The 26,372-nt window shown below is 44.9% G+C and overlaps 1 protein-coding gene across 1 annotated transcript in view; it reads left to right on the forward strand.

Moving 5' to 3' along the window:
• The first annotated feature begins 431 nt into the window (after positions 1 to 431).
• LOC101839321 (splicing factor SWAP) overlaps positions 432 to 26,372 on the forward strand; it is a 66,537-nt gene continuing 40,596 nt past the window's right edge. Inside the window, 7 exon segments of the mRNA XM_040731081.1 lie at positions 432 to 798; positions 3,201 to 3,370; positions 3,958 to 4,089; positions 8,686 to 8,771; positions 12,794 to 13,019; positions 14,914 to 15,026; positions 16,524 to 16,659. Coding sequence (XP_040587015.1) covers positions 581 to 798; positions 3,201 to 3,370; positions 3,958 to 4,089; positions 8,686 to 8,771; positions 12,794 to 13,019; positions 14,914 to 15,026; positions 16,524 to 16,659 — 1,081 coding nt within the window. The 5' untranslated portion in view covers positions 432 to 580.

Raw genomic sequence — 26,372 nt, forward strand, 5'->3', positions numbered from 1 at the left:
GGTTTCCCTCACCCACTGCAGCCCCCAAGCACTGAAAGCACCACACCTCGAGCATTTATGGCTCACAAGTCTTGGAAACCTTCTAGTGATCTAAAAATTGGAGTGTCAGAAGGGAGGAAAACCCCGAGAGCCTTCCTAAGAAACCAGCCACACGATCCCAACTAGATCCCGCTCAGCCTCCACCCCTCCTAGCCTCGCCAGACGCAGCGGAAGTCGGCGTGCGGTCGCAAACCTCACTTTCGCCACACTTAGGTGGCCACCAAAAATTAGATACAGAACCCCTTGTCTAAACGCAAGCTTTCCGAGCTCTATTGTAGAATTGGACAACGGAAACTAAAGTCCGTAATTTTTTTTAGGGGTCGAAGTGGCCCGCAGCCGTGGCGAATCTACCGGTATCTCTCCGGAAGCGCGACCCTCTTACCGGAAGTTGCGTTTCCTCCATTTTGTGGCCCGCTATGGCGGCTGTGTTGAAGAGGCGACGGGGATGCGGCGCCTTTGACTGAGGGGATTAGGCCGGGCGAGGCATCTGGGACGTTGTGCGGCACCGCAGCAGATCGGCCCGGACGTCGGGGACGCTGTCATGTACGGTGCCGGCGGGGGCCGCGCCAAGCCAGAGAGGAAAGGAGGAGCGAAGGAGGAGGCCGGGCCCGGCGGCGCCGGCACTGGGGGCAACCGGGTGGAGCTTCTGGTTTTCGGCTATGCCTGCAAGTTGTTCCGCGACGACGAGCGGGCTTTGGCCCAGGAGCAGGGACAGCACCTCATCCCCTGGATGGGGGACCACAAGATCCTCATCGACAGGTCGGTTCCTCCCCCCACCCGCCGACCCTCCCCTCCCCTCGCCCGCTTGATTTCGCCCGAGGTTGACTTGATGGCCAGGACCGGAAAGGGGGTTTTGCAGAGTCCGGGGACCCGGGGGGCCTCCCTGCCCCACGTTCCCCCGGCGTCCGGGGGGAGGGGACGGTGAAACCGGCCCTAAGGCTCCGGCCAGAGCTGGCGCCGCGCCGTCGCCGGAGGGATCGACTCTGCTCCCGCAGCCCCCTCGAGCCCGGGCTGCCGCTAGCGACTCAGCGCGGTGGTGGAAGCTGCCCGGGCCTCCCGCCCGCGCCGTGGGGCGGGTGCCGCGCTGTCCCTCCGCTCGCTGTGCGGGAGGGGAGCCCGGGAGTGCGCTTTTGTTCCTCCGGAGCGCCGCACGCCGAGGCCGTGGGTAGAAGCTTCTTTTGGACCCCGTGAGTTAGCCTGAGACGTCTATGGCCGGCTTGACTTTTGGCGTCCGGCGAGCCCCTTCCCCGCGGTTATTCGACCATTTGACCAACCGCGGTAGTTGGTGAAGTTGCCGTCTGTTGGAAGGCCGGTCGACCCCGTGCGGACCTTGCTCTTAGGGGTAGCGTTCTTAGAGCTGGTTTCACTGTTTCCTAAAAGCTGAAGGGTGGAGCTGGGTTACCTTTGTGTTGTTTCTTTTCAAATCACACCCACTTAAGGGTGCCCTGAGTTGAGGGTAAGGGGGGAGGGGGAGGCGGGACTGTGGATTTTTAACGGTGTTTGATTTGAAAAGGATGGCATTACATGATGTGGGTTGTTTGCTCCCCACCTCTCTTGTCATTTCTTTTTCCCAGTCCCCTTTTCCTTCCCCACCATCCTGGGTTTGGGTATTTGTCCTTCCAGTGGGCAATATTGCTTCTGGGGCGAGGACTGAAAGGCCAACCATTAAGCTGTGGAGTGGTTTTCTCCAAGTGAAGGAAACCCATCGTTTGAGACAAGTAAAAGTGGATTCTGCGAGGACTTTGGAACATGCATGACTGTAGGGATGGCCTCTGAGCTGGCCAGAACGGACACATAAATGACCAATAGGCCTTTGCAATCTTTTACATCTGTATTTGGAGACAGATCTAGGAAAAAAAAAAGGACTCATGAAGGGAGTGTTGCAGATCAGATGGGCTCTGGATCTGATGGTCCACTCTGCTGGAATGTGCTATACCCTTGAACCTCGGCTGCTAGCAAGTGACGGTGCCTGACATGTCAGGCTTGCTCCCCAGGCACTCGTTGTGATGTTTACTGTTAAAGTTGGGCAGGTGCTGAACCCCCTACTCTATATCAGCTTCCATATCACTCTGTGCATGGTTTGAGTTAGATCTCCCAAAACTGGTGGGGAGCAAACGCCACACATGTATATGTGTAATATTTGAAAATAATACATTTGTAAGTTAAGGAGGTTTACATCAAAGTAAAACAAATTTTGAAAGTTAATAAAACACAACCATTGGGGTTCCCAGGAACTTTTGGCCTTTTTCCTGTGGTGCACTTTTTCTTTTAATTTGGTCTCCATCATAAAAGTCAACATTAATCAATTATGCAAACACATTCACTCTTGCAACCTAAATTTGAGTCTTTAACACTAACCCACTTATTGTCTGGTAGTTGTTTGTACATTGACAGCATCTCCATTGAGTCTTATGTTCAAACATAGCAAAAAGTGTTCTTCCTAATTTGGTAAAGTACCCATTGGTCTTCAATGATGTGTCTTCATTTGGGGATTTAAAATTTAAGGGACATACTGGTGCTGCGCCTTCTGTTGGTTTTACCGTGTTTGTAGTGAACCTCCTTAAACTGCATGTATATGTCACTGTTCCTTTGTATGTGTGTCTCTCTACCACATAACCCAGCACTTCTTTCCTCAGCCAAGTGGCTAGGGGCGAGCCTAGCCAAGATTTTACCTCCAATGGACGCAAGTTTCTTTGGTGAAGATCTCTCCTGAGAGTTCGGGACTAGCAGGAAGAAGCGAGGAAATTTCGCCCGTTTGGTTCTGTCGGATAGGTATTTATGGACTCGGTCTGTGTGAATGTAAGCTGTAATATTTAACTGCTGAGAACAGATATTTTTTTGCAAGTGGCATTGAATGGTTGACCAAAGCATACATGGTAAGAACTGCTAGCAAGGGGGATACCTTTTTTGCCCTAAAGGATTGTCTGCCTTTAGCTCTAAGTTCTGTTGTACTGCAGAGAGGAGCTTAGATTTGTTAAGATTACTTCAGTTTAAAAAGTAGGTGAGATATGACTAGTTACATTAAATATAAATCTGAAGCTTTGCATTTGATTTCATATTTTTATTTCATTATTTTAATTGGTAAGTATATGTATAGAGTGTCACAAGCAACCAGCATGGGTGTAGACTTCCATCCATTGACCAGCATGTTCATATTACAGATATGACGGGCGTGGTCACCTGCATGACCTCTCTGCGTACGATGCTGAGTACGCCACATGGAACCGAGACTACCAGCTGTCTGAAGAGGAGGCGCGGGTAGAGGCGCTGTGTGATGAAGAGAGGTATTTAGCCTTGCATACGGACTTGCTTGAGGAGGAGGCAAGGCAAGGTACTGCTCAAGAAAGACTTACTTCAGCCACACCCTTTTAAAATTTTAAGTATTTAAAAAGTTACTCCCATTCATTTTTTTATACTCACTCTTTCTGATATTATCTTGACAGTACCCAGTGGATTGGAAAAACAGGAGTCTTTGCGTTCTGAGAGGACCTCAGGATAGTTTATATATAGAACCACAGAGAATTTTCCCAGCTTTTGAGGGCAGACTGGGATTTGAAAAAACAAAAACAAAAAACAAAACTCTTTAACTGTTCTTCTTTAACAGTATCGTATGAATTAAAATCGATGTTTTTGTCTTTGCCTTAATTATCTTTAATACAGTTCTTAACCCCAAAATTTCCTCAGCAGGAAGAAATTGTCCATAAAAGACGTGTATTCTGCTGTCTGTGGGTAAACACATACTGGCAAAAATACATAACAATCGATGCCAAGTGTGCATTTCCAGAAAAATTTTCTCCTCAAACAGAGATTGAAAAAAGTGTGTTGTATGCTTTACTGGTAGCTGTACTTTAGAAGTGAATGAAGTTTTTCTCAGTAAACGTCCATTTTTTGTTAATAAAATCCTCGTTTTTATTCAAGAGGAAGAATACAAAAGATTGAGTGAAGCGCTGGCAGAGGATGGGAACTACAGTGCCGTAGGCTTCACTTACGGCAGTGACTATTATGACCCATCAGAGCCCACGGAAGAGGAGGAGCCGTCGAAACAGAGAGGTGAGAGAGAGGAAGCCTGTCTCTTGTGGGCACTGGCCACAGCACTACTGGGACAAAGCTAGAAACTAGAAGATGGATTATGAGGTGGTGGAAAGACAGTTCTGACTTCGATTAGCTACCTAGATTAGTTCCTCTTAGGGTAGGTCTCACCAAGTTCTTTATCCTGGCATTCATGCTTCTGCATTGAACATACACTCTTGTGTTTGTCACTGTTCTGTTGCTGTGAAGAGACAGCAGAGCCAAAGGAAATGCTTATGAAAGAAAGCATTTAGCTGAGGGCTTGCTTAAAGTTTCAGAGGCTTAGTTCATTATCATCATGTCAGGGAGCATGCAGGCAGGCCCTGGAACAGTAGCTGAGAATATATTCTGATCCATAGGCAGAAAGTGAGATACTGTGGGCTTGGCATGAGTTTTTTAAACCTCAAAGCCCACCACCAGGGACACACTTCCTCCAACAAGTGCTGCTTCCTGGTGGCTAAACATTCAAATATATGAGCCTATGGGAACCATTCTTATTCAAACTACCACACTCCCATAGGCTCAATATCCATTCTGGGGTCACTGGAAAGTCAGTTTTGCCTAGGAATCATTAATGTCCATCTCTTTCCTATGAACCTCTGCATAGCCTACCCCCCACAGAGGTGTCCAGTGGAAAGATACTGAGGGGCTTGTTACACTAAACACAAAGACAAGACTGCTAGGATAACATTAAATTTTGAAGCTAGTGCCCTCCCTAGGCTAATGTTGCACCTTTAAGCATGAAAAACAAAAAACAAACAGTGCTATCAAAAACTCTAAGCACTTACAGTGTAAGCAGAGTCCTTGGTCATTTCTGTGAGCCCTGAGAGCACCATTATCACAGTAGGACATACTGATTGTCAGTAACAGTGATGTGAACTTCAGACATTAAGGACAGGTCGTTTGAACAAGAGGAAAACCTTTAACATTGGAAAGCTGTTCAGATATTTAAAATAGGAAACTGGATCACATCCTGCCGAGACTTAATGCCAGAGCTAAATCTGTTTGTGAATGTAAGTGAGATCACAGCTGCATATTCAAACAAGATGCTATCCCCTTGTGTCCTGCAGCTGCTCTAGTCGACCCTACCCCATCCCATCCACTGAGTGGTGTAGGAGAACAGCAGGCAAACAGATGTGCATGCAGCCTTTCCTTCCTGCTTTTGTGCAGCCACACTCATCACCTGCGGGCAGAGTGTAACATGCACAGCGGCTGTGTGGACTTGCTCAGACTTGGCAAGTGTAGCTTGGACTGTGTTGGGAAAGGCTTGAGGAGATACCTGCTTTCTGTGCTGAGAGAGATGGGGTGGGGAGATGAGAGGAGAGGAGGAAGCGTATGAATATGCGTCCCTGGCTGGCCTGGCCTGCATCTCACTATGAAGACCAGGCTGGCCTGAAGTTTGTTTCAGTGCTTTTGCCTTCCAAGTGCTGCTGCCTGCATTGGCTTCTAAAACTAACTTTCCCTCTGAGGTTGTGATGTGCTAGAAATTTTGCGGGCCTAAGAACTAAAACCCATTGATTTTTCTGGATCACATTATTTCTGCTCTACTTTGTTTTTGGTGTTTGGTTGTTTCGTTACCAGAAGGAGGAAATACATACTGTCACCATTTTCTAACTGAAGAATTTTGAAATGCAGAGAGGCCGTGTATTTTTTTTAAGATCACAGCATCTATCTTTAGACAGGAGCACTGAATTCCTAACATCGTAGCCATGCCCACAGGTCCATAGGCCCACAGGCCAGGTGCCAGGTTTTTCCAAAGATAGTTTCATTGGAACACAGCCATGTTCCTGCATCATTTATTGCATGCTTATGCTTCAGCAGAGTGTAATGGCAGGGCAGAACCTGTGGCCCCAGTTGGTGGTCCCCCTTTGCACTGTTTGCTGACCCGCTGTCCAGGCTTGGGTCTGTTGCAGCTTAGTACTGAGCAGAGTGGTGAATGCCAGTGTGGCTCCATGGGCTTCCTCTCACCATGCAGTTCTTGGTATTTTGTGCTGTTCTTTTCCTCATAAAGGCATGTTCCTAGAACTATACCATTTTCTTTCAGTATTGGGGATTGAACTGAACAGGTACTGAGTCAGTGAGCTACATCCCCAGCCCCCTTCTCACTAAGTTGCCCAGGCTGTCTTGAACTTGTACTGTAACCCAGATTGACCTGTCTCAGTCTCTTTTTAGCTGGGAATACAGGCTTTTGCCACCAGACTCAGCTGATTTTTTTTATTTTTATTTTTTTAAATGGGAACAGGGTTCATCTGAAACTTACAGTGTGACTTTTTTTTAACTTGTACTATTTAGTAAAATACTGTAAACTTAGTGGGATTCTGTTTGGAACCTAGTATCACTGATTGCAAAATTCAGTGTCACATATTAAGATACTTGGTTTTTCTGAGCCAGCAGCATGTCTCAATATTTATTGACTTTCAAGATTTAAGTATTCTCATCTGTTGAGCATTCAACCTTTCAGCACTATCCTAATGCATGTATGCCTGTGTCTGTGACAGATTCCTCACTGCCCCCCGCAGCACACCGTGGTCATCCTGTTCCTTCCTCTTACACTTTCACAGCTTCTCACCATTATACATGCTTTTAACATTTTGAGTGACTCTGGTTTTATATCACAATGATTGGTTGGGTTTTTTGTTGTTGTTGTTGTTGTTGTTGTTTGGTTTTGTTTGCTTCAATATAGTGTTTCTCTGTGTAGCCTAGACTGTCTCTTGGAATTCACTCTGTAGGCCAAGCTCGCCTCAAACTCACGAAGATCTTCCTGCCTCTGCCTCCCAAGTACTGGGATTAAAGGCATGCAACGCCTCCACCAGCTGATGATTGGTTTCTATTTCACACTTTCAGTGTGGTTTTTCTGTGAATAACGGTCTATGTAAGAGTAGAATCTATTTATCCATCTGCTCCAGAAGCTCTTTTAAATTGGTAGTCATGGAGCTGACAGGATGGTTCAGCTGATATAGTTGCTTGCCACCAAGCCTGGCAACACCAGTTCAATCCCCAGAAGCCATGTGGTGGAAAAACTGACATCTACACACATGCAATAGCATGCTCAGATGTGCACTCACACACAAAATAATGTAGTTATAAAATAAATAAATTGGGCTAGGCATTGGTGACGTACACCTTTAATCCCAGCACTTGGGAGGCAGAAGCAGGTGGATCTCTGAGTTCGAGGCCAGCCTGGTTTACAGAGAGAGTTCCAGGACAGCCTCCAAAACAATACAGAGAAACCCTGTCTCAAAAAAAACAAAACAAAACAAAAAATAAATAAATAAATTGGTAAGGATTTATCTGTTTGGTCCCTTGGAATTCAGAAAAGGTGGTGTGTGGGACCTTGTCTAGTATACAACAGACAAATGTTAAATGGACTACAATTAAAAAATAGAAATGGAAAAAATACCACTGATTGCTTTTTTAAACATGCTGGTTTGCTTGAGTACAGACAGCTTAATTGTTTTACAACTTGGTGTAAATTGATTTTTCCAGACATTGATTACCTTGTGTTACAATCTGGGTTCCACAGAAACAGTTGGAGGATGCTTTTGTCTGTGAAAGAGGGTCTGTGAAAAGCAAATGCAGCTCAGTGGTAGAGAAAACCCTAAGCTTGGCAAGAAAATGACCCCCTCAGTACAGGATAGACTAACTTAGTAGGTCTATAGTAATGTCAGGAGGGGAATAAGACTTTAAGAACTATAAGTGTATTGGTGGGTAAGAGCATTAGTTGTACATCTGTGAGGACCCTGTAAAAGCTAGGAAGCAATAGCAAGAATGTCTGTAATCCCAGCACTTCTTTGGGAGGTGGGGTAGAACTAGTTGGGACACTACAAAAACAACAAAAAGCCCCTGTTTCATGGTTGAAGGCAAGAACTGATATCCAAGATTAGCCTTTGATGTCCACACATGCATGATGGCAAGCCCATGCCCACAGATACACCATCCATAAACACATGCACATCATATGCATTTCCCAACCCCCCCAAAGTAAAAAAAAAACAGTTTTAGGGGGGTTTCAAGCAGGGTTTCTCCGTGACTTTGGAGGCTGTCTTGGAACTCACTCTGGTAGACCAGGCTAGTCTCAGACTCACAGAGATCGCCTGGCTTTGCTTCTCGAGTGCTGGGATTAAAGGTATGCTCTACTACCGCCGGCCAAAACCAACTTTTTTAAAGAATACATATTATTTATTAGGTGTCTGCTAAGCCTTGAGCATTCTGCTCTGAGGAAGGTGGCCATGTGAGTTAGCTCCCTTACACCAGGGAAATGAGCTGACTGCATGGAAACAGACATGGAAACGGATGTGAGAGAAGCTTTTGCTCAGAATCCTAGGGTTCAGAAATACCTAGGGTAGATTTCAGATTACCACCTGCCCCCAGAACATGCTTTTTTGCTCACCACCACCACCTCCTCCTTATCCATGAACGGGGAGAACAAAGTGTAGAGAGAGAGAGCAGGAAGCTGAAGGGTTTCTGGAAGCAGTGGTCAGGGGGTCAAGAGTCAGGAAAAGTCCACACTGTATCTTTGCCTGATGTTGGCGGGTCATCATGCTGCAGTTCTTAATTTTCCTTTGTTTTTTTCCATAGAAAAGAATGAGACTGAAAACTTGGAAGAAAATGAAGAGCCTTTCATTGCCCCTTTAGGATTAAGTGTCCCGTCTGATGTGGAGCTGGTATGTGTGCTTCTTCACAAGCCTCTGCACTGCTGCTTGTTGCTGTTCTTTGTGGTACATGAGAGCACAGTAAAACATAGTCGCTGCTTAGGTCCTTTGTTGTGGGTGCCAGGTGTGATGGTGCACACTGTCATCTTGGGACTTGGTAGGCTAAGGCAGGAGGATCTCAAGTTCCAAGTCAACCTGAACACTCTAAAGTGGGATCCTAGCTGAGAAAACAGAAGGGGAGGGTATGGCGAGAGAGATGGCTCAGTAGTAGATTGCTTTCTGTCCTAGCAAAGGATGCTGGTTCAGTTCCCAGCAGCTACACAGGTGGCTCACGACCTCCTGTACTCCAGTTCCAGGGGATCACATACCCTTGGCAAGCTCCTGCATACACGCTACACCTAACCTCATGAAGGTACATGTACACATATAAATACTGTACTTCTTAAAACAAGACGAAAGAGGCAGGTAATGAGCATCGGGCGGGTCAGCTCGGCACACCAGTGAGTTCTGTAGGAATCTCCCTATTTATCAGTCAAGTCAGGGATGGGCCGAGATGTTGCTGTCCACAGACAGATGTGAAAACAGTTGTGCTCAAGACAGTCATGCTTTCAGCAAAGTGCCTGGTTCTGGCTTTGTTTAGTGTGAATTGTGAAGGCACTTGGGTCCATGTGACATGACCAAGCTGCTTGAAAGAGGAAACAGAGGTAGAGCTCTCTGAATTCACCTACCTATCTCTTGGGGTGCCAGTTTGGTGTTTTGTTTGATAAGCCATCTTGCCAGTCCCTTTTTAAATTAGTTTTGAGACACAGTCCTGTGTAACTCAGGCTGGCCTCAGACTCGGTATATAGCTTATATTGGCCTTGAACTCCCATCCTCTCTACCTCCCCTCCCAACCAGGGTATATCAAGCATGTGCCACCAGCCCAGCATTCCTGTTATGTTTGGAAAGAGTTCCTAAGGGTTTATGTTCAGGAAAACATGTTTGCTTTGACATTATTCTCACTCAGTGGCAAGTGTCAGAGGTATGAAGGTTCCAGGGTTTGTGCCTGGCACGGGAGGACAGACAGTAGACACCATAGCCCACCCACAGTGACAACACTCTGACACTCTCCCTCCTTGGTGTGGTGGCCACCCTCAGTTCACCATGGACTTGAGGCTCTTGCTGTTTTCTGCTCCTGTATCATATGAGGGAATGTGGTGGCTGGCTCCTTCTTTTGACATCTTTTAAGATCTTGATAGGAATTTTTTTGTGATAACAATAATGTTTGCTATGGTCAGAGCTGAACATGTTTACCTGAAGAGCTAATGTCCTAAGTATTACATTAATACGTTTTTTGGTATTTTTTTTAAGATTTCATTTTAAATTATGTTTATCTGTGTGGGGATATGTGCACACGTGTGAAGATGCCCACAAAGGCCAAGAGAGGGTGTGAGATCCTCTGGAGCTAGTTACATGCATTTCGGGTTGCACAATGTGGGTAGGTGCTGGGAATCACCCACTCCCATTGTTTTTGAGATAGGATTTACTATATGGTCTTGGCTAGTCTGTAATTCATAGAGATCCTGGCTCTGCTGAATGCTGGAATCAGAAGCATGCGCTACACACCTAGCTTACTAAGTGTATATTAAAATAGCATTCTGTAGTGCTGGAATGGTATGGTGGTCTAAAATGAAAGAGCATAGTAAAGAGCAAAGACACTCACGTCATCTCTGATACTGTAATAAAGTACTGACAGGGGACACGTCAACGAGGAAGGAAGGGTTTATTCTCACAGTCCTGGCAGAGAAGTCCAGATGACAGGAGCTTGAAGTAGTTGGTCATACCACATTCCAAGTCAGGAACAGAGAGGAATGAATGCATGCTCCTGCTCAACTTACAGGGGCCAGGGTCCAAGTCAGGGAATGGTGCTGCCCACAGTGGGCATGTCTTCCCACCTCTGTAATCAATCAAGATAACCCCTAATAGGCATGCCCAGAGACCCCTCTCTGAGATGATACCAGTTCTGTCAAGTTGACAGTTAGAATTAACCATTATAAATGGCTTTCTTCAGGAGAAATAGTTTTTATTTTATTATCCCGGTATGGTAACAGATTTTAAGGTATATTCATAAGATACTTTGGGGCTGTCTCAGCAGGTGAAAGCACTTGCCCTTGGAGCCTGGCATTCTGAGTTTTATTCCTGAGACCATGTGGTAGAAGAGTACTGACTCCTGCAAATTGTCCTCTGACTTCCACAACGATATACCCACACACATACAGAACATAAAAATGTGAAGAAGAAAAAAAACAACCCAAGATGTTTTGGTTTTGTGCAATGATTGGTGCTGTGTTTGAGCTATTGTAGTCACAATGTTACCACAGTAGTTGCTTTTAAATCACTGAGACCAACAAGTTGACTTGGTCCACTAAGAGCCTGTGTGGTGAGATCATGCCTGCCTTTATGGATCATGCTGAGGTGATCTTTGATCCTTGGCATGTTTATAGAATGGGCTGTTGTACAAATGAATCTTTGTGTTAAGCCAGAGCTGGTAGGAATCTGGATCAGGGCCCAAGTCCCAGTGCAATCAGATTTCCTTTAACATGGAACCAGTTCATTCGGAGAGCCAAATAACTTAAACTGTAAGCATTTCTTTTTTTTTGAAAAAGTGTTTTATTTTATTACAATTTATTTGTTTGTTGGAGGTGTTGGGGCACCATGCACACCACTGCATCTGTGTGGAGGTCAGAGACAGCTTCTGGAAGTCAGTTCTTCCACAATGTGGCTTCCAGGAATTGAACTCAAGTCATCAGACTTAGCAGCAGACAACTTTACCCACTAAGCCAACTTATCAGTTCTGACATTTCTCCTTTTTAAAGTGAGCGGGACAGTATTAATTAGAAACTAAGCTTGAGAAATGAAGCCACTTTTTTTTTTTATCAAGGATGAGGTCCTGAAGTTATGTAAGCATCTTAATATTGGGGGGGGTCTTTTTTCTTTCTCTTTCTTCCTTTCTTCCTTTCTTCCTTTCTTCCTTCCTTCCTTCCTTCCTTGCTTCCTTCCTTCCTTCCTTCCTTCCTTCCTTCCTTTCTTTCTTTCTTTCGTTGTTTTTTGGTTTCAAGACAGTTTCTCTGTATTGCTTTGGAGCCTGCCCTGGAACTCACTCAGTAGACCAGACTGGCCTTGAACTCACAGGATCAGCCTGTCTCTGCCTCCCATGTGTTGGGATTAAAGGCATGTGCCACCAATGCTCAGCTGTGTGTGTATGTGGGGGATGGGGGGTTCAAGACAGGGTTTCTCTGTAAAGGTATTGGCTGCCCTAGAACTCAATTTGTAGACCACGTTGGCCTTGAACTCAAGAGATCTGCTTGCCTCTGCCTCCCAAGTGCTGGGATTAAAGGTGTGGGCCCCACACCTGGCTGCATCTTGAAATCTTAGCCACCCATCCTTAGTGGGAATAATTTCCAGTCTTTTTTTTTCCTAATGTTTTCTCTTATTTTAACATTAAAAATATTGTGCATTTGTTTATTTTGGGGTTTTGGGAGCACACACATGCCACAAACACACATGGAGGTCAGAGGGCAACTCTCAAAAGTTAGTTCTCTCCTTCCACCACATAGATTCTGGTAACTGAATTCAGGTTGTTAAGGATGTCAAGCATCTTCACCTTCTGAACTACCCTTTAACCTTAAAATGTCTTATTTCTTAATTTGGGACAGTAAAACCAGGCTGTTTCTTTCTCTTTTTTTAATAACAGATTTTCTGTTTGTTCTTTTTTTCTTCAAAAAATTTTATTTATTTACTATGTATACAGTGTTCTGTACTCCATGTGTCTCTTCATGCCAGAAAGAGCACCAGATCTCATTACAGATAGATGGTTGTGAGCCACTATGTAGTTGCTGGGAATTGAACTCAGGACCTCTGGAAGAGCAGCCAGTGCTCTTAACCTCTGACCCATCTCTCCAACTCCAGACTGTTTCTTTTAGTTAAGGCATGTAACCTATTTTTATGCACACATGCATGTTACCACACACTGATCACAGATTGTTTTCCCCTAGCCACCAACAGCCAAAATGCATGCCATCATTGAGCGCACAGCCAATTTCGTGTGCAAACAGGGAGCACAGTTTGAGATAATGCTGAAGGCCAAGCAAGCACGAAACTCGCAGTTCGACTTCCTGCGGTTTGATCACTACCTCAACCCCTACTACAAATTCATCCAGAAAGCCATGAAGGAAGGACGGTACACGGTGCTGGCAGAAAACAAGAATGAGGAGAAGAAAAGTATGTGGGTCTGTCCTGGCTTCTCGGGTGGGGCGGATGGCCTGGAAGTACAAAGGTGCCTGTTCTCAGAGGGGTGTGACTGGGATCCAGGCTTAAGTTCTAGGTGCCTGTGAATTGCTGGGTAGTCGTTCCAGCATGCCATTCTTAATCCTTAGGCCATCTTTTTTCAGATGGGGAATACAGTTAAATATCAATGCCAGCCAAGCAGCCATCTAGGCTGCAATTGTGTCCTCTCATTTTGACAGCTTAACAGTCTGCAGAGGAGAGTTTCTTCACTCTCAAATGCAAGTGCTTGCATCACTGTGCGTGGGGCAGGAAGTTAAATCCTGCTTGTTCACAGAATGAAGGTGGATGTTTCTTTGGTCTTAGGATTGCCTATCTGATTCTTAGATTCTTAGAAAGCCAGTTGTCTCCTTTTTGAGTGACACCTAGGGGCAAGTCTCCCTAGCCATGTCTTCCCATCCCACAGCCTTGCACCTTCAAGGAAACACTCTGCCACAGCTGTTCCTCCAGCCCAGCTGTTTAAATCTTACCTGTATATTGTATCTGTCCCACCTTGATAGTGGTTTTGGAATTTTGTTGTTTTTATTTTGTTTCCTGTTGGTAATGTTTTGCTTTCATGAATTTTCATGAATAAAGAAGGTTTTTGCCCTTTTGAAAATAAAAACCTATTACAGCACTCCAGTAAATGCCAAAGGGAGGCTATGAGGTGAACGAGGCGGCACTCTTTCCTATCTGGCTTTTTTTCTGAACAGCTTATATAACCATAAGGAATATTTCCCCGTGGGCTTTGTACGTGGATAGCCAAGAAAAAGCCATGCAGGACTCTGTCCCTGTCTGCTTTCAAGTGTTTCCACAACTCATTGGTTCATTCCCTTCCCTCCTTTCCCTTCTCTTCATTCTCATCCTCTTCTCTCTCCTCACTAAGGAGACCCCATTGTCTCAAACTCAGATCCACCTACCTCTAGCTTCCATGTGCTGGGATTAAAAGCATGTGCTGACATGTCCAGTCTGCCTCTCTCCTTTAATGTTTCCTTATTTATGTTGTGTGTATGGGCCCATTCAGGCCATGGCATACTTTGTGAGGTTGAGAGAATGGGATTGCACAAGTCAGTTCTCTGCTTCTACCGTGTGGATTCTAGGGATCAAACTTACTGGGGGAGGGGGGGAGTTAGTCCTTTTTACCGGTTTGTTTGCTTAAGATTTATTTTTTTATATGGTCGGGCAGTGGTGATGCATGCCTTTCATCCCAGCACTTGAGAGGTAGAGGCAGGCTGATCTCTGAGCTAGTCTACAGAGCAAGTTCCAGGGCAGCCAGGGCTTCACAGGGAAACTCTGTCTCTGAAAACAAACAAAAAGGAAACAAAAGAGAGGTTTCTTTTTTTATTACATGTGTGTGCTTGTGTATTTGTGAATCTATTCCACATCCATTTGGGTACATTCTGAGTCCCCTGGAGCTAAAGTCACAGGCAGTTGTGAGCACCCAGTACAGGTCCTCTGGAAGAACAACAGATGTTCTTAACTGCTAAGCCATCTCTAGCCCCATGTTTAGTTTGGTCCTTGAAACTATGTCTCAAGTAGCCCAGGTTATCCTTGAACTCTGATCCTCCTACTTCTACTTCCCAAGTGCTGGGACTAATTACAAACATCTGCAACCATATCCAGGAGACTCTCTTTAAATTTGATTTTAATGAGCGTATTTATAGAATACAATGATAATTTAATACATGCAAATAGTTAAACCAAAAGCAAAACGAACCTGTTTTTGAAATACAATCTGTAGCCCAAGCTAGCTTGAGATTTGTAGCTGTTCTCCTGCCTCAGCCTCTCAAGTGCTGGGATTGCAGGTGTGTGCCATCATACCTGATAGCCGACATCTTGAATTCAATTGCAGAGTCGGGGACTACCTCTGACAATGAAGATGAAGATGAGGAGGAGGATGGGAGCTACCTGCACCCATCTCTCTTTGCTTCCAAGAAGAGCAGCCGCCTGGAAGAGCTGATGAAGGTCTGTGTCTTCTCATAGGCTGTGTGTTTACACTGTCAAAAAACCACTGCTCATTCATGTTTGGAAACGCAAAGCCTACCATTTCCTGTGGTACAGCTGTATCTTTTTTTTTTCCCACGGAGGTGTCTGCATGTCTGTGTTTCATGTGTTACCTACATCCCCACATTACAGGTTGCACAAACAAAAGATTGTTGCTTTATTTATAAATAGTGTTGGTGAAGACTTAAGAGCTGTTCTGTTATGTAAATTAGAATTTAGGATCAGATTTTCTAGGCTTTTTTGGGGGGAGTGTTTTGTTTCAGCATTTCTTTCTTTTTTTTCCGGGGGTGGGGGTGGAGGGTATTTCGAGACAGGGTTTCTCTGTGTAGCTCTGGCTACCCTGGAATTCACTGTGTAGATCAGGCTGGTTTGGAACAGAGATCCACCTGCCTCTGCCTTCGGAGTGCTGGAATTAAGGGCATGCACCACCACTGCCCGGCAGAAATATTTTGTGTGATTTTTCGAGACAGGGTTTCTCTGTTGTAATAGTCCTGGCTGTCCTGGCATCTGCTTTGAAGACCAGACTGGCCTCAAACTCACAGAGATCTACCTGCCTCTGCTTCCCAGGTGCTGGGATTAAAGCTGTGCACCTTCACCACTAGGCTTTTTAAACATCTGCTTCATCAAGTTCCCTTGACAGACAGTTCCTAAGTGCATGCTTTTACCTCTGGCTCTTTGGCTCTCCCCTCATCCTTATGAGAATCCCATCAGTGCTTGCACACTCTCACTCTGCCATTTGTGATGTAGAAGACAGAATTTATGAGATTCAAGCATGGTTCTCCACAGTCACACGGGGTAGTGGATGTCTACGAGGAGTGGCTCTTGATTAATGGGAGGGTAAGAGCTGTTGATAAGGAATCAAGTCCCAATGAGGAAGAATAGAAGTTTGAAGTTTCGTGAATTTGGATGTCTACACCTTGAGTGGTTGTCTAGTTTTGATGTTCATCCACCCTTTGCGTAGAAGTTGTTATGGAGCCGAAGCCTGCTTAGCTCCTTTGGTACTCTCAGCCAGCTGGAGCACCTGGCCCCAAGTGGACAGGACCTCTGTGTATATGTGCAGCCTAAATAACAGTGGCTGTTGGCAAGAAGGTTGTGTTTGGGAGTATGTGCTCTCACCAGTGGTGGCATGCTTAGGGGGAAGGTGGTTTTCAGAGGCGCAAGAGGGCAGGAGCTATCCTGGAATTAGTATGCCAGCACACTTGAGCTCAGGTGTGGTTCTGACAAGGTTCTTGTGATCATTGGACACATGCACGCAATTCTGCCTCCATGACCTCTCAGCTCTCCTTTTTTGTTCAGGGTCTGACATAGTGGTTCTGCCTCTGCAGTGGCAACTTTCACTGTGTCTCTGTGTGCTGGGCATACCCACGATACTGTGAGTTTGAATCTTACCTCAACAGGAAGGTTTTACATAGTTCAGAACATAGAAAATGCTAAAGCCAGTGTCTTCTCTGTCCTTAGCCCTTGAAGGTGGTGGACCCAGATCACCCTCTAGCAGCCCTTGTCCGGAAAGCACAGGCCGACAGCTCTGCTCCAGCCCCACCCACTGCAGATGGCACACCTGCACAGCCCTCCCAGGTGGAGTACACGACTGACTGTGAGTACCTGAAGTGTCTTGTTCTAAATCCAGCTTGCAGCCGCTGGCCGCCCCCCAGTGATGTGGAGCTTTAACTGCAGACCTTCCTGTAGTCCAGGTGGGAGGTGTCTGGAGGGCATGCTGGCCTACCCTGTGGCTCTGTGTTCCTGAAAGGAAGAGTGCCCTGGTATTGGCGTCAGATTAGGCACAGTTTTGTTGAGAAGAACAGCAAACAGGGATGGAGAAAGTTGGGGTTGTTTAGATATCTGAAGTTTGTAAGATCAAGCGGATCTACATGGGGTTGATAGGTTTCAGGTATGCTCCTGTTATCAGCTACAAGGACCAGAGCCCTCAGCCACCAACACGGCCTCCTGCCTGTGATCATTGGGTACAACAGGTGGACTTGGGTTTTAACAGCAGATCCAAGCCGGTGCTACAGCCTAGGATCTGTTTGTCAAAGAAACTGCTCAAAAAACCATCAGAAAGTCCCAGCATCCTTGGCTGTGGGACTCCTTTAGTTGGGAACAGCCTTGGTCTCTCCAGGGCCCCAGCTCTGCTGGGTACCTGCCTGAAATTATCGCCGCCCTTTGTATTCTTTCTCTGTAAGTGTCTGCATCAGCTTGTTGGTCTTGTCTTATGGTGCTGTTGGCGTCCAGAGTTGCTTGATTCCAAATCTCTGGCCCATTGCTGGACATTCACAGCAGCCTGGCTCTGCTCAATTAGGTGACTCTTGGTTTGTAGCCAAGCATTAGTACAGCACTTACAAATGCAGCCAAGTAGAGGAAAACCAATCTCAGCTGTTGGTTTTAGTTCTCTTGTGGTAAATTCGTTCATAGACAGCAATTAGATAGCTTAAGTATTAACAGAAAACTGCTGGGGCCCTGTGCCATCTATACTTTTATTTTCAACATTCTTTCTTTCACTTATTACTCATGTGTGTGTGATGGAGTGATGCACATGTCATGTTGTGTGGAGTCTTTTCTACCTTTATGTGGGCTCTGGGGACAGGACTCGGTTATCAAGATTACACAGCATGCACTCTACCACGCACTGAGCCTCTCCCTGGCCCTTATAGTCTCCATCTTTCAAATGTGTTTTACCGTTAAACTTTCAAAGGTTTGGAACTGATTGTAATGTTTAAAACATTGCCTGCACACTGTGGCCTGTGACTTATCCTGGTATGTATCTATGTATCAAGGTCAGATACAGTAGTCTTCAGAGTTCCTTCTTTCCCACAGTAGCACAGAGGGGTGGAATGACCTCATGCATATGTGTGACTGAACACTGTCATTCGTTAACCTGCTCCTGTCCTCAGCAAGTGTCCCCACCCCTTAGAACTTAGCTGACAGGACAGGGGCTGGGAGTGCCGAAGACTGCCTGCCTGCCTTCTTCCTTCCTTCCTTCCTTCCTTCCTTCCTTCCTTCCTTCCTTCCTTCCTTCCTTCCTCTTCCTGTCTTTCTCTCCCTGTTTCTCTCTGTTTTTCCTAGTTATCTAAACAATAGTAAGGAAGAATATGAGAAATTTGAAAAGAAGTCTAATATAGTGGAACATATCCTAACAGATGATAAAATGTTATTTTGCTACTGGAGGCCCTTGAAATAGTTGATGCCTTAACAAAATATGTAGTGAAAAGAGGTCTGAAGACGGTAGTTGTGGATCTAAAATGAGTTTTCAGGAGATCTCATCATCACCAAGCTGACCATCCCCAAGTGCTAGGCTTGGTCTTTATCTTTTTACCATTGTTACTTAGTGTCTTTGTGTGTGTGTGTGTGTGTGTGCATGCTTGGGTATAGCACATGCATACGCCACAGACACATATGGCGGTAAGAGAACAACTGTTGGTTCTCTCCCTCCACCTTCACAAGGGTTCTGGGATCAGACTCTGGTTGCCAAGCTTGCGGTCCACCCTCTTTAAGAATTCCTTTTTATGTGATCGTCTCCATCCTTTCAGCTCTGGACCACAGCTGCTCCTTGGACTCCAGCAAAGCATGTCCCCCATTCCTCACCCCACCTCCATCCTTGTCGGGGCTTTTGTCCTGGGAAGCAGGTGCCAATTGTAGGCTTTTATTTTGTTATTTTGAGACTTCAACAGTTTCTTCCCCTCCTGTAATTGCACAGTAGCTTTTGAAAGCACTTGGCTTTTTATCCAATTTTTCCAAAGCATTCAACTTTATATTCACAGAAACAGCAATTTTCTTCTTATTCGAATTGTGTATTGGCATAAAATTTAACCAAATACGTAATTACAGTAAGTTTAACTAAAAAGAAAATGTTTAAGAGAAAAACTGGTAAAAAGCAAAATTTCAACCTTCCAAAGAGGAGCCTACCCTTTCTGGTGTGTCATGACACGGGCTGCCTCGGTCAGGTGGAACCCCTCCCACTCAAGAAGCTCCTGCAGTCTTAGCACAGAGAGCTAGCTGGCTCTGCAGAGGGAGGCGCAGAAGAGAGCCTGAAGGCCACATGTCACAGCCAGGAGTCCTTGGAGAGGAGACACCGTCAAGAGTAGTGTCTGGAAAATAGAGCCAGCTAGAGTGTGTGGATGGCCAACAGCTGACTTCTGAATTCAAGAGCCAGATGGGGGAGGTTCTCAGCCAAGGAGGAAAAAAGAACCAGTAGTCAACACTTGATTACATCCGTGAATGAGTGTTTTGTTTGTTTTTTAATGAAACTCACGAGAAAATGGGGGAATGTTTAATGTACTAATAATTTTCACAGTTTGATGGGCAATAAGTGACATTCCATTCAGAAATTTGTACAAATAACCCTGAGGTGAAAACGACTATGCTTCATTTTAGAGGTTCAGCTCAGCTGCTCTCCAGCTGCTGAGCAAGGGCTTGCCTAGGAAGGCTCCACTGTGTGTCAGGACAAAGTTGGCTTAGATGCCTCTGGAATATCATATCTGTAGTCATGGGCATCTTAACGAAAAGGTTTGAATGCAAAAGCAGACATCACTGAAGCAGAAAAGAGGAAACAGAAGGACAGGTTTTTATTAGTGGGAGTGTGTGTGTGAGCAGGCAGTATAAATGGCATTAAGTGTGAGAATCTTAAACACACATTCTTTGATCCAGTGTATCCCCATTAATCTCCAAGGATGCCCATTCTAAGTAAGGCTTTAGTAGTGGTGACCAAAGGTTGATGTAGTTTGCCAGAGCTTGGCAGGAGCTGCATGGGTGTTTTGCTCCCCTGCCCACCCCCTGGGCACTGGAGGTTGATGTGAGCAGAGTTGCCTGCACTGCTGTGGGGCCCACAGAGTGTGTGACTTCTGAGGAAGGAGTGATGCTGTGGGAGGAGTCCAGCATGGGGTGGCAGGGAGGACATCTGTGTAGGTGTCTGAAGGGCACAGTGCCATTGAGAACTGGGAGAAGGAAGTTGAGGCCAGTGGTGGCTGCTTTATCTGCCTTTTTCAACAGTTCCATGTTATTTAAAGTGGTAAGGACCCCTTGCCAACAGACTTCTTGTTTTGTTTTGTTTTTTTGAGGCGGGATCTCATGTTACCCAAGCTTGACTTAAAGTCACTATTGTAGCTAAGGATGACCTTGAACTTCCTACTCTCTTCCTTCAACAGGTACCATTACACCTGGTTTTAGATGATGCTAGGGACAAACCTAGGGCTTCATACAAGCTAGAAAAACACTGTACCACTGAGCTGCAGCCCCAGCCTTTGGTATTCAGATATGGTGATTATTTAGAGTTCTGTTACTGATCGAAGGAAGTTTATCACATCTGTGACATTGATGTACTACCTTAGAACTGCCTCCACCACCAGCTAGTGTCTAGGCACACAGCCCTGTAGGTCTCTGCTAGCAAAGCCAGTGACTCTGCTCTTTTTGCTCTGCTCAGCCACTCAGGACACACTCAGGCTCCTTGTGACTCACTTCCCACTAATTTTCCAGGATTTGGGTAGCCTGTGAAAAAGGACATTTAATTTTTATTTTATGAAATTTTTCCTAGCTCCTTTAATGTAGATGTATAAAATTAACAATTTCTTTTATTTCTTAGCTTGATAGTGAACCATTTTTCAAGCTCTATTCTATATTACTTTTTTGCAACTTAGCAATAAATCCTTATAGGAAAGTATAATAAGTAAATTATGCAAGAGACATTAATGCTGAAATACTGTCCACTGTCAGAGCCCAAAAATACTTTGTATAATGTTCATAAATAGCCAAAATTAAAGTATTCCTTGTGACTAAATTTTCTCCATGTATACACAGGATGTGTGTGCCACAGTGTTCTTGTGGAGGTCAGAGGGCAATTTTATGGAATCAATTCATCAGTCCTATGCACAATCAATTCTACCTGCTAAGCCATTTCCCTAGCTGTATCCTAGTTTAAATTGTGTTATTATATTTTAAATTTTGTTTTATGTGTGTGCTCACATATAGGGAGGTCAGAGGACAACCTGCAGGTATCAGTTCTGTCTATCCACCATGGGTTCAGGGATCAAATTCACATCAGGCTTAGCAGCAATCCTCTATACCCACTCAGCCATCTCACTGGTTTCTGTCCCAATGTGAAACAGTTGGTTTCCTGGCTGGCATTTTCTTTTTTAGGTAGTGTAATAGTCAAGGGAGGTAGGAAGAAGCAGGGAAAACTCTATGCTTCTTGGTATTCATGAGCATCCTTGATGAGGTTCAGGCCCAAGCAACTTCCTCAACACAGAGGAGAGGGATGAGTTGGGGCTGCACAGCAGCAAAACTTGAACAGTGTGGGTTATGGTGGAAAGGAGGTTTTACTTGAGCTCATCTCAGACACTGTGATTTGTTTTAAACTCAGTGCTGAACTATAGATACACCTGTTCACCACCCAAAAAAGCCAGCTCCGAAAGAACTCTTTCTAGGTCAGAGTAGAGATCTGGAGGTCCTAGGATGTAGCTCAGAGACAGAGCACTTGCATGGCAGGCACAGGACCCCAGGTTCAGTCCCAACACCAGTAAGGACAGGAAGGAAGTTACATGTCTTTGTCTTAGAGGGAATGAGTCCCCGTGAAATCATTTTCTTCTCTAGGTTTTATACCTCAGTGGTAAAGCATTTGCCTTGCCCATACTGAGGTCTGAGTTCATGTTCCCTTTACTCATCCCCGGTGCCTAGTTTTTGTTGGGAGTATTTGCTTCATGTTGGGAGATTGTATGAGTAATGTGTATCTTCTATCTATAGCTGTAATTCCTGCTTGCTTAGCCTTACTTAGTTCTGTAGCTGACTAGAGTGTTTTCCCTGCACTCTGTCTCCAGTTGAGATCCATATTTGATTCGTCTCTTGCACGTATTGAGTCTCATAAACTAGCTTTTTGCAAGGGCCCTTGAGAAGTCCACAAATTCTTGCATAAATGAAAAACAAATGCCCACTGCTACCTGGTCACTAACACCTGGTAGCTGCTGTACTCAGAGCACTCAGGAAGCAGAGCAAGACTCTGTTTGAAAAGAAAGAAAAAAGCCAGCCTTCAACCTTCATATAAAAGAATATCATGTCTGGGTCTGGGTGTGAGGTTTTCGGATAACAGTCTCTGTCCCTCAGAGTTTTGCAAACCATTGTAAACCTTTACATCACAGGAAAACCTAGACTAGCAGATGCTGGCCTTGCTAGTTAACTAATTTTTGATTGATGGGTCTGATACTATTCTCTTAAATTCTTTTTTATGATTGGAAGTGTTTGTTGCCTTTTAACATACACAGCAAAACAGCATGTGCTGAGCCATACTCACCTACAACATCGATAATGATTCAGTCTAGTTTTCAGGAAAAGGCTTCCCTACCCACTAACTAGTTGTGTGATGTTTTATCTTATCACCAGGAGAATAATACTACTACCTTAAATGTCAGTTGCTTAGTTGGTCTGCATTTCTCATATGTGCCTTCAGTGAGAATCACACATTCCCGTTTGTTGGACACTTCAGTACCATTTACTGGCTGGTGGACTGGTCCTCCTCTTCATGTGAGTGTCCTGTTCGCTGGTTGTGGCTCTGCCTGTCCATGGCATCTTCCTGTCTTCTGTGGTCGATCTGTTCATACTGTGTTGGTTCTGTGTTAGAGTTTCAGTTCTCTTTCTAAGCTGCATAGTGGTGCCAGACTTCTCAGAGGTCAGGAGTAAACATTTCCAGCTTCCAGGGTCCTGAGTGTGTCTACCAAACTGCCAACCTCTGTGATGGTCATGTGATGATGGCCATAGACAAGATAGCTGGGCAACAGTAATATTTTTATATGAGCCAGGAGGTGAAGGTAGGAGGATCACAAGTTCTGAAACATTATCAGGAAACAATACAAAAGCTGTGTAGCCACCAGAATTTGAGTACCATATATTTCTCATATCGTAAAACAACTATTTTGCTTGTTTTTTTTCCCTTTAATTATTTAAATATATAAATGCAATTTTGTACTTGGGGCCTGTGGAAAAAAAACAATGACACGGCCATACTGGCCCCTGCTTGATTGACAGTGTCCTGATCTACTCTGCTCACCTACCCACTGTCCTAGCTTGTTTTCTGTTGCTGTGAAAAATATCCTGACGAAAAGATGTTTGGGAGAGAAAGGATTTGTTCAACTCACTGTTCCAGATCAATCCGTCATAGGAAGGAAGGCACAGTGGCAGGAGCTTAAAGCAGCTAGTCACATCACATCCACAGTCCAGAACAGAGACGTGCTCAATTGTTGGCTTTCTATCCAGGACTCCCTGCCAAGGGAGTAAATAATCCAAAATGATAAGGTAGAAAGCAATTGAGGGAGATGTCAACTGAGGACGATACCTGGTGTTGACCTCTGGTCTCCATGTGCATGACACACTCACACACACACAAGTTCTAACTTAGTTCAGAGACTTTTCTAGAGGAAAATCTAATCCTCCAAGGAAACAAAGAACTTTAAACATGTTGGACGTTATGGATGCATCTGGTGGCTCTTCCCAGATGTGACCTTCATGCACCACTGCAGAAGTCATTCCAATTTTCCAATTGGTGATGTCAAAACAAGTCTTTTCCTGAAGACACTTTTGTAAAATTTAGTGTGTATGTGTACATAACGTGTGCTTGCAAATTCGTTGTGAAGGCCAGAGAATTTTAGAAATGTATACACATTTACCTCCTTTAAGATGGAGTTGCTAATTAGCCCAGAGCTTACCAGCTAGGCTAGACAGCCTGACCAGAGAACCCCAGAGATCCATCCTCCTGTCACCACTTCCCTAGCACTGGGGTTAGATTCACTACTATACACTGCATTTTTCTATAGGTCCTGGGGCTTGAACACAGATCCTCATGCTTATTGCAAAAGCACTTCCCAACAGAGACATTTTATACCACACTAGGTTGTCCAGTGTGGCATATGGCATATGGCATTCATTATCTCAAACATGTCATAGTGCATGCACCCTCTTAGCAGACCTTGGCAATCATCTGCTGTGATGGGATGCCCTTGAGACAGTGTGGTGAGCCAGTTATTTAGTCTCTCATTCTTGCAGGGATAAGAAGGACAATGACATTTTTCTGTATAAAAACTGTGGGCACTGCATTTTAAGGAGTTTGAGATTGCTTGACTTTGTTTTTATCCTCTGCAGTAGAAGATTTGTATTAGAAAGTGCTGACTGCTTTAGACTAGAAAGGGATCTTTTGGGGATTCCTGACAGTTAGGTACCTGAGTTCAGAGAATGAAGAGAATGACTGCATGGAAAAGAGAACCTTGGGTTCTCAGCTGTTTTTCCCCGTTCCACCTTTGGAGACCGTGTTTGTGGTCTTTCCTGATCTGAAAAGGAAGGACTCAGCAGTGACGGTGTCTTGTCGGTGCCAATATTTACGCTGAAGTCACTTGACCTCCCCTAAGTGTGCATCTTTAGTGTGAAGGAGGCAGGGCCTTACCTTTACAGTACCTGCTGCAGCACGCAGATGGCAACAGGCACCTGTTGTCAGGGAAAAGATGATGTGGACTTGCTCATTGACACTGAGATTGCTCTGGTAATAATCATCCTGACACTGGTCCTGGAAAAACACATCCATGGGAAATGACAGCTTCTGGCAGCAAGCCAGGCTGTAATGTTTTAGAGTAGTTCTCAACCTTCCTAATGCTGCAACCTTTTCATACAGTTTCTCATGTTGTGATGACCCCCACCATAAATTATTTCGTTACTACTTTATAACTGTAATTTTGTTACTGTCATGGAATTGTAATATAAATATATAATATGCAGGATATCTGATACATGATCCCTGTGGAAGGTCATTAGACCTCCACCCCCTCCAAGTGGTCACAACCCACAGGCTGAGAACCACTGATTTAGAGCAAGCCTTCCCAGACAATCACCTGCAGGTTTGCCTAAGTGATGCTTTTTGATGACCTCCTTATGGAACTGGCTACATCGTAGATGAAAAGGAGTGTAACTGTGATGCTGGGACTCATGTGCCTGGAGATTGCCGGCTTGATTGTGCTGAGAAACTGCAGGAGGTGAATGAACATACTGTTGGCTGGCTGGAGACTGCAGGAAACAGTGAAGTACACTGTAGGTGTTTCCACAGTTAAATGGATCATGAGGACTCTGATCTAACCAGGAGTTAGTCATTGCCCTGGTGGACTCGTACTACGACAGCATATTGGGAGGGAATGAAAACTAGAAGATAATAGAGCCTTTGAAGACTGTGGAGTTTGTCTTGGCTTTTTCTGTAGTCTTTTTTTTTTTTTAACTTCTGACTATAGTATGAACTGAATATCTCTGAAACCATGAGCCAAAATAGCTTCATTTTCCCCTTACATTCTTTTTGTCTGTTTGGTTGGTTTTTTGTTTGTTTGTTTGGTTAGTTGGTTGGTTGGTTTTTTTCTAGACAGGGTTTCTCTGTGACACAGCCCTGGAACCCACTCTGGAGACCATGCTGGCCAGAGATCCGCCTGCCTCTGCCTCCTGAGTGTTGGGATTAAAGGCGTGCGCCACCGTCACTCAGCTCCTTTACTTTCTTTATGTCTGGGATCTTGGTCACAGTGGTGCACTGACTAATTCAGTACAGCATTCCAGAGTGGTAGGGAATAGAGCCACAAGAGTATCCAGGATGCACCACCATCCTATCAGTGCACCCCTGCATCAAGAGGGTAAGGCCCAAAATTAGACGTGGTAGAATGCCTGTGCCTGTAATCTCTATGCTTCTGAGGCAGATACGGGAGGATTACCACAAGTTCAAGGCCAGCCTAGCCTACAGCAGGAGACCCTGTCTCAAATAAAATCAAGAGAATCATGGTTGTGAGATCAAAAGGAGTTGTTACTCCTCTGACTTTCCCTACTTTCAGAAAGACTTTGACACTTTCAGATACAAATGTAAAAGCATTTTAATCAGGTTTTTTGCTTGTTTGTTTGTTCGTCTAAGTTGACTTTCTGAAACAAAACTTTGGTGTTGGCTTTTATCTGGGGTTGTCATCTGAGCCAGAGTAATCTCCATCAGCCCACGCCTAGGCAGGATATGTGGTGCACAGTGTGATTTGAAGATGTTTCATGGCAGGGACACCAACTCTGAACCTAGTTAGCTGAGGATGATCCATGAAGACTGCCAGTCTCCTCACTAGTACGTCTGGGCTGCTGGAAGTAACAGTCCCTTGCCAACAGTCTGCTGATATTTTCAGTTCTGTCCAAGTGGACATTTGAAGTGGAACGTATTAGCGCGTGCGCACACACATGTCTCTATCGTAGCAGTCAAGAGACTAAAGTGGAAGGATGACAAGGTCCCAAACAGCCTCTGCTACAGAAAGACTCCATATAGAAGGAAAAAAGAAA

The sequence above is a fragment of the Mesocricetus auratus genome, unplaced genomic scaffold, assembly GCF_017639785.1.
Source record: "Mesocricetus auratus isolate SY011 unplaced genomic scaffold, BCM_Maur_2.0 Super-Scaffold_100025, whole genome shotgun sequence".
Classification (NCBI taxonomy): Eukaryota; Metazoa; Chordata; class Mammalia; order Rodentia; family Cricetidae; genus Mesocricetus; species Mesocricetus auratus.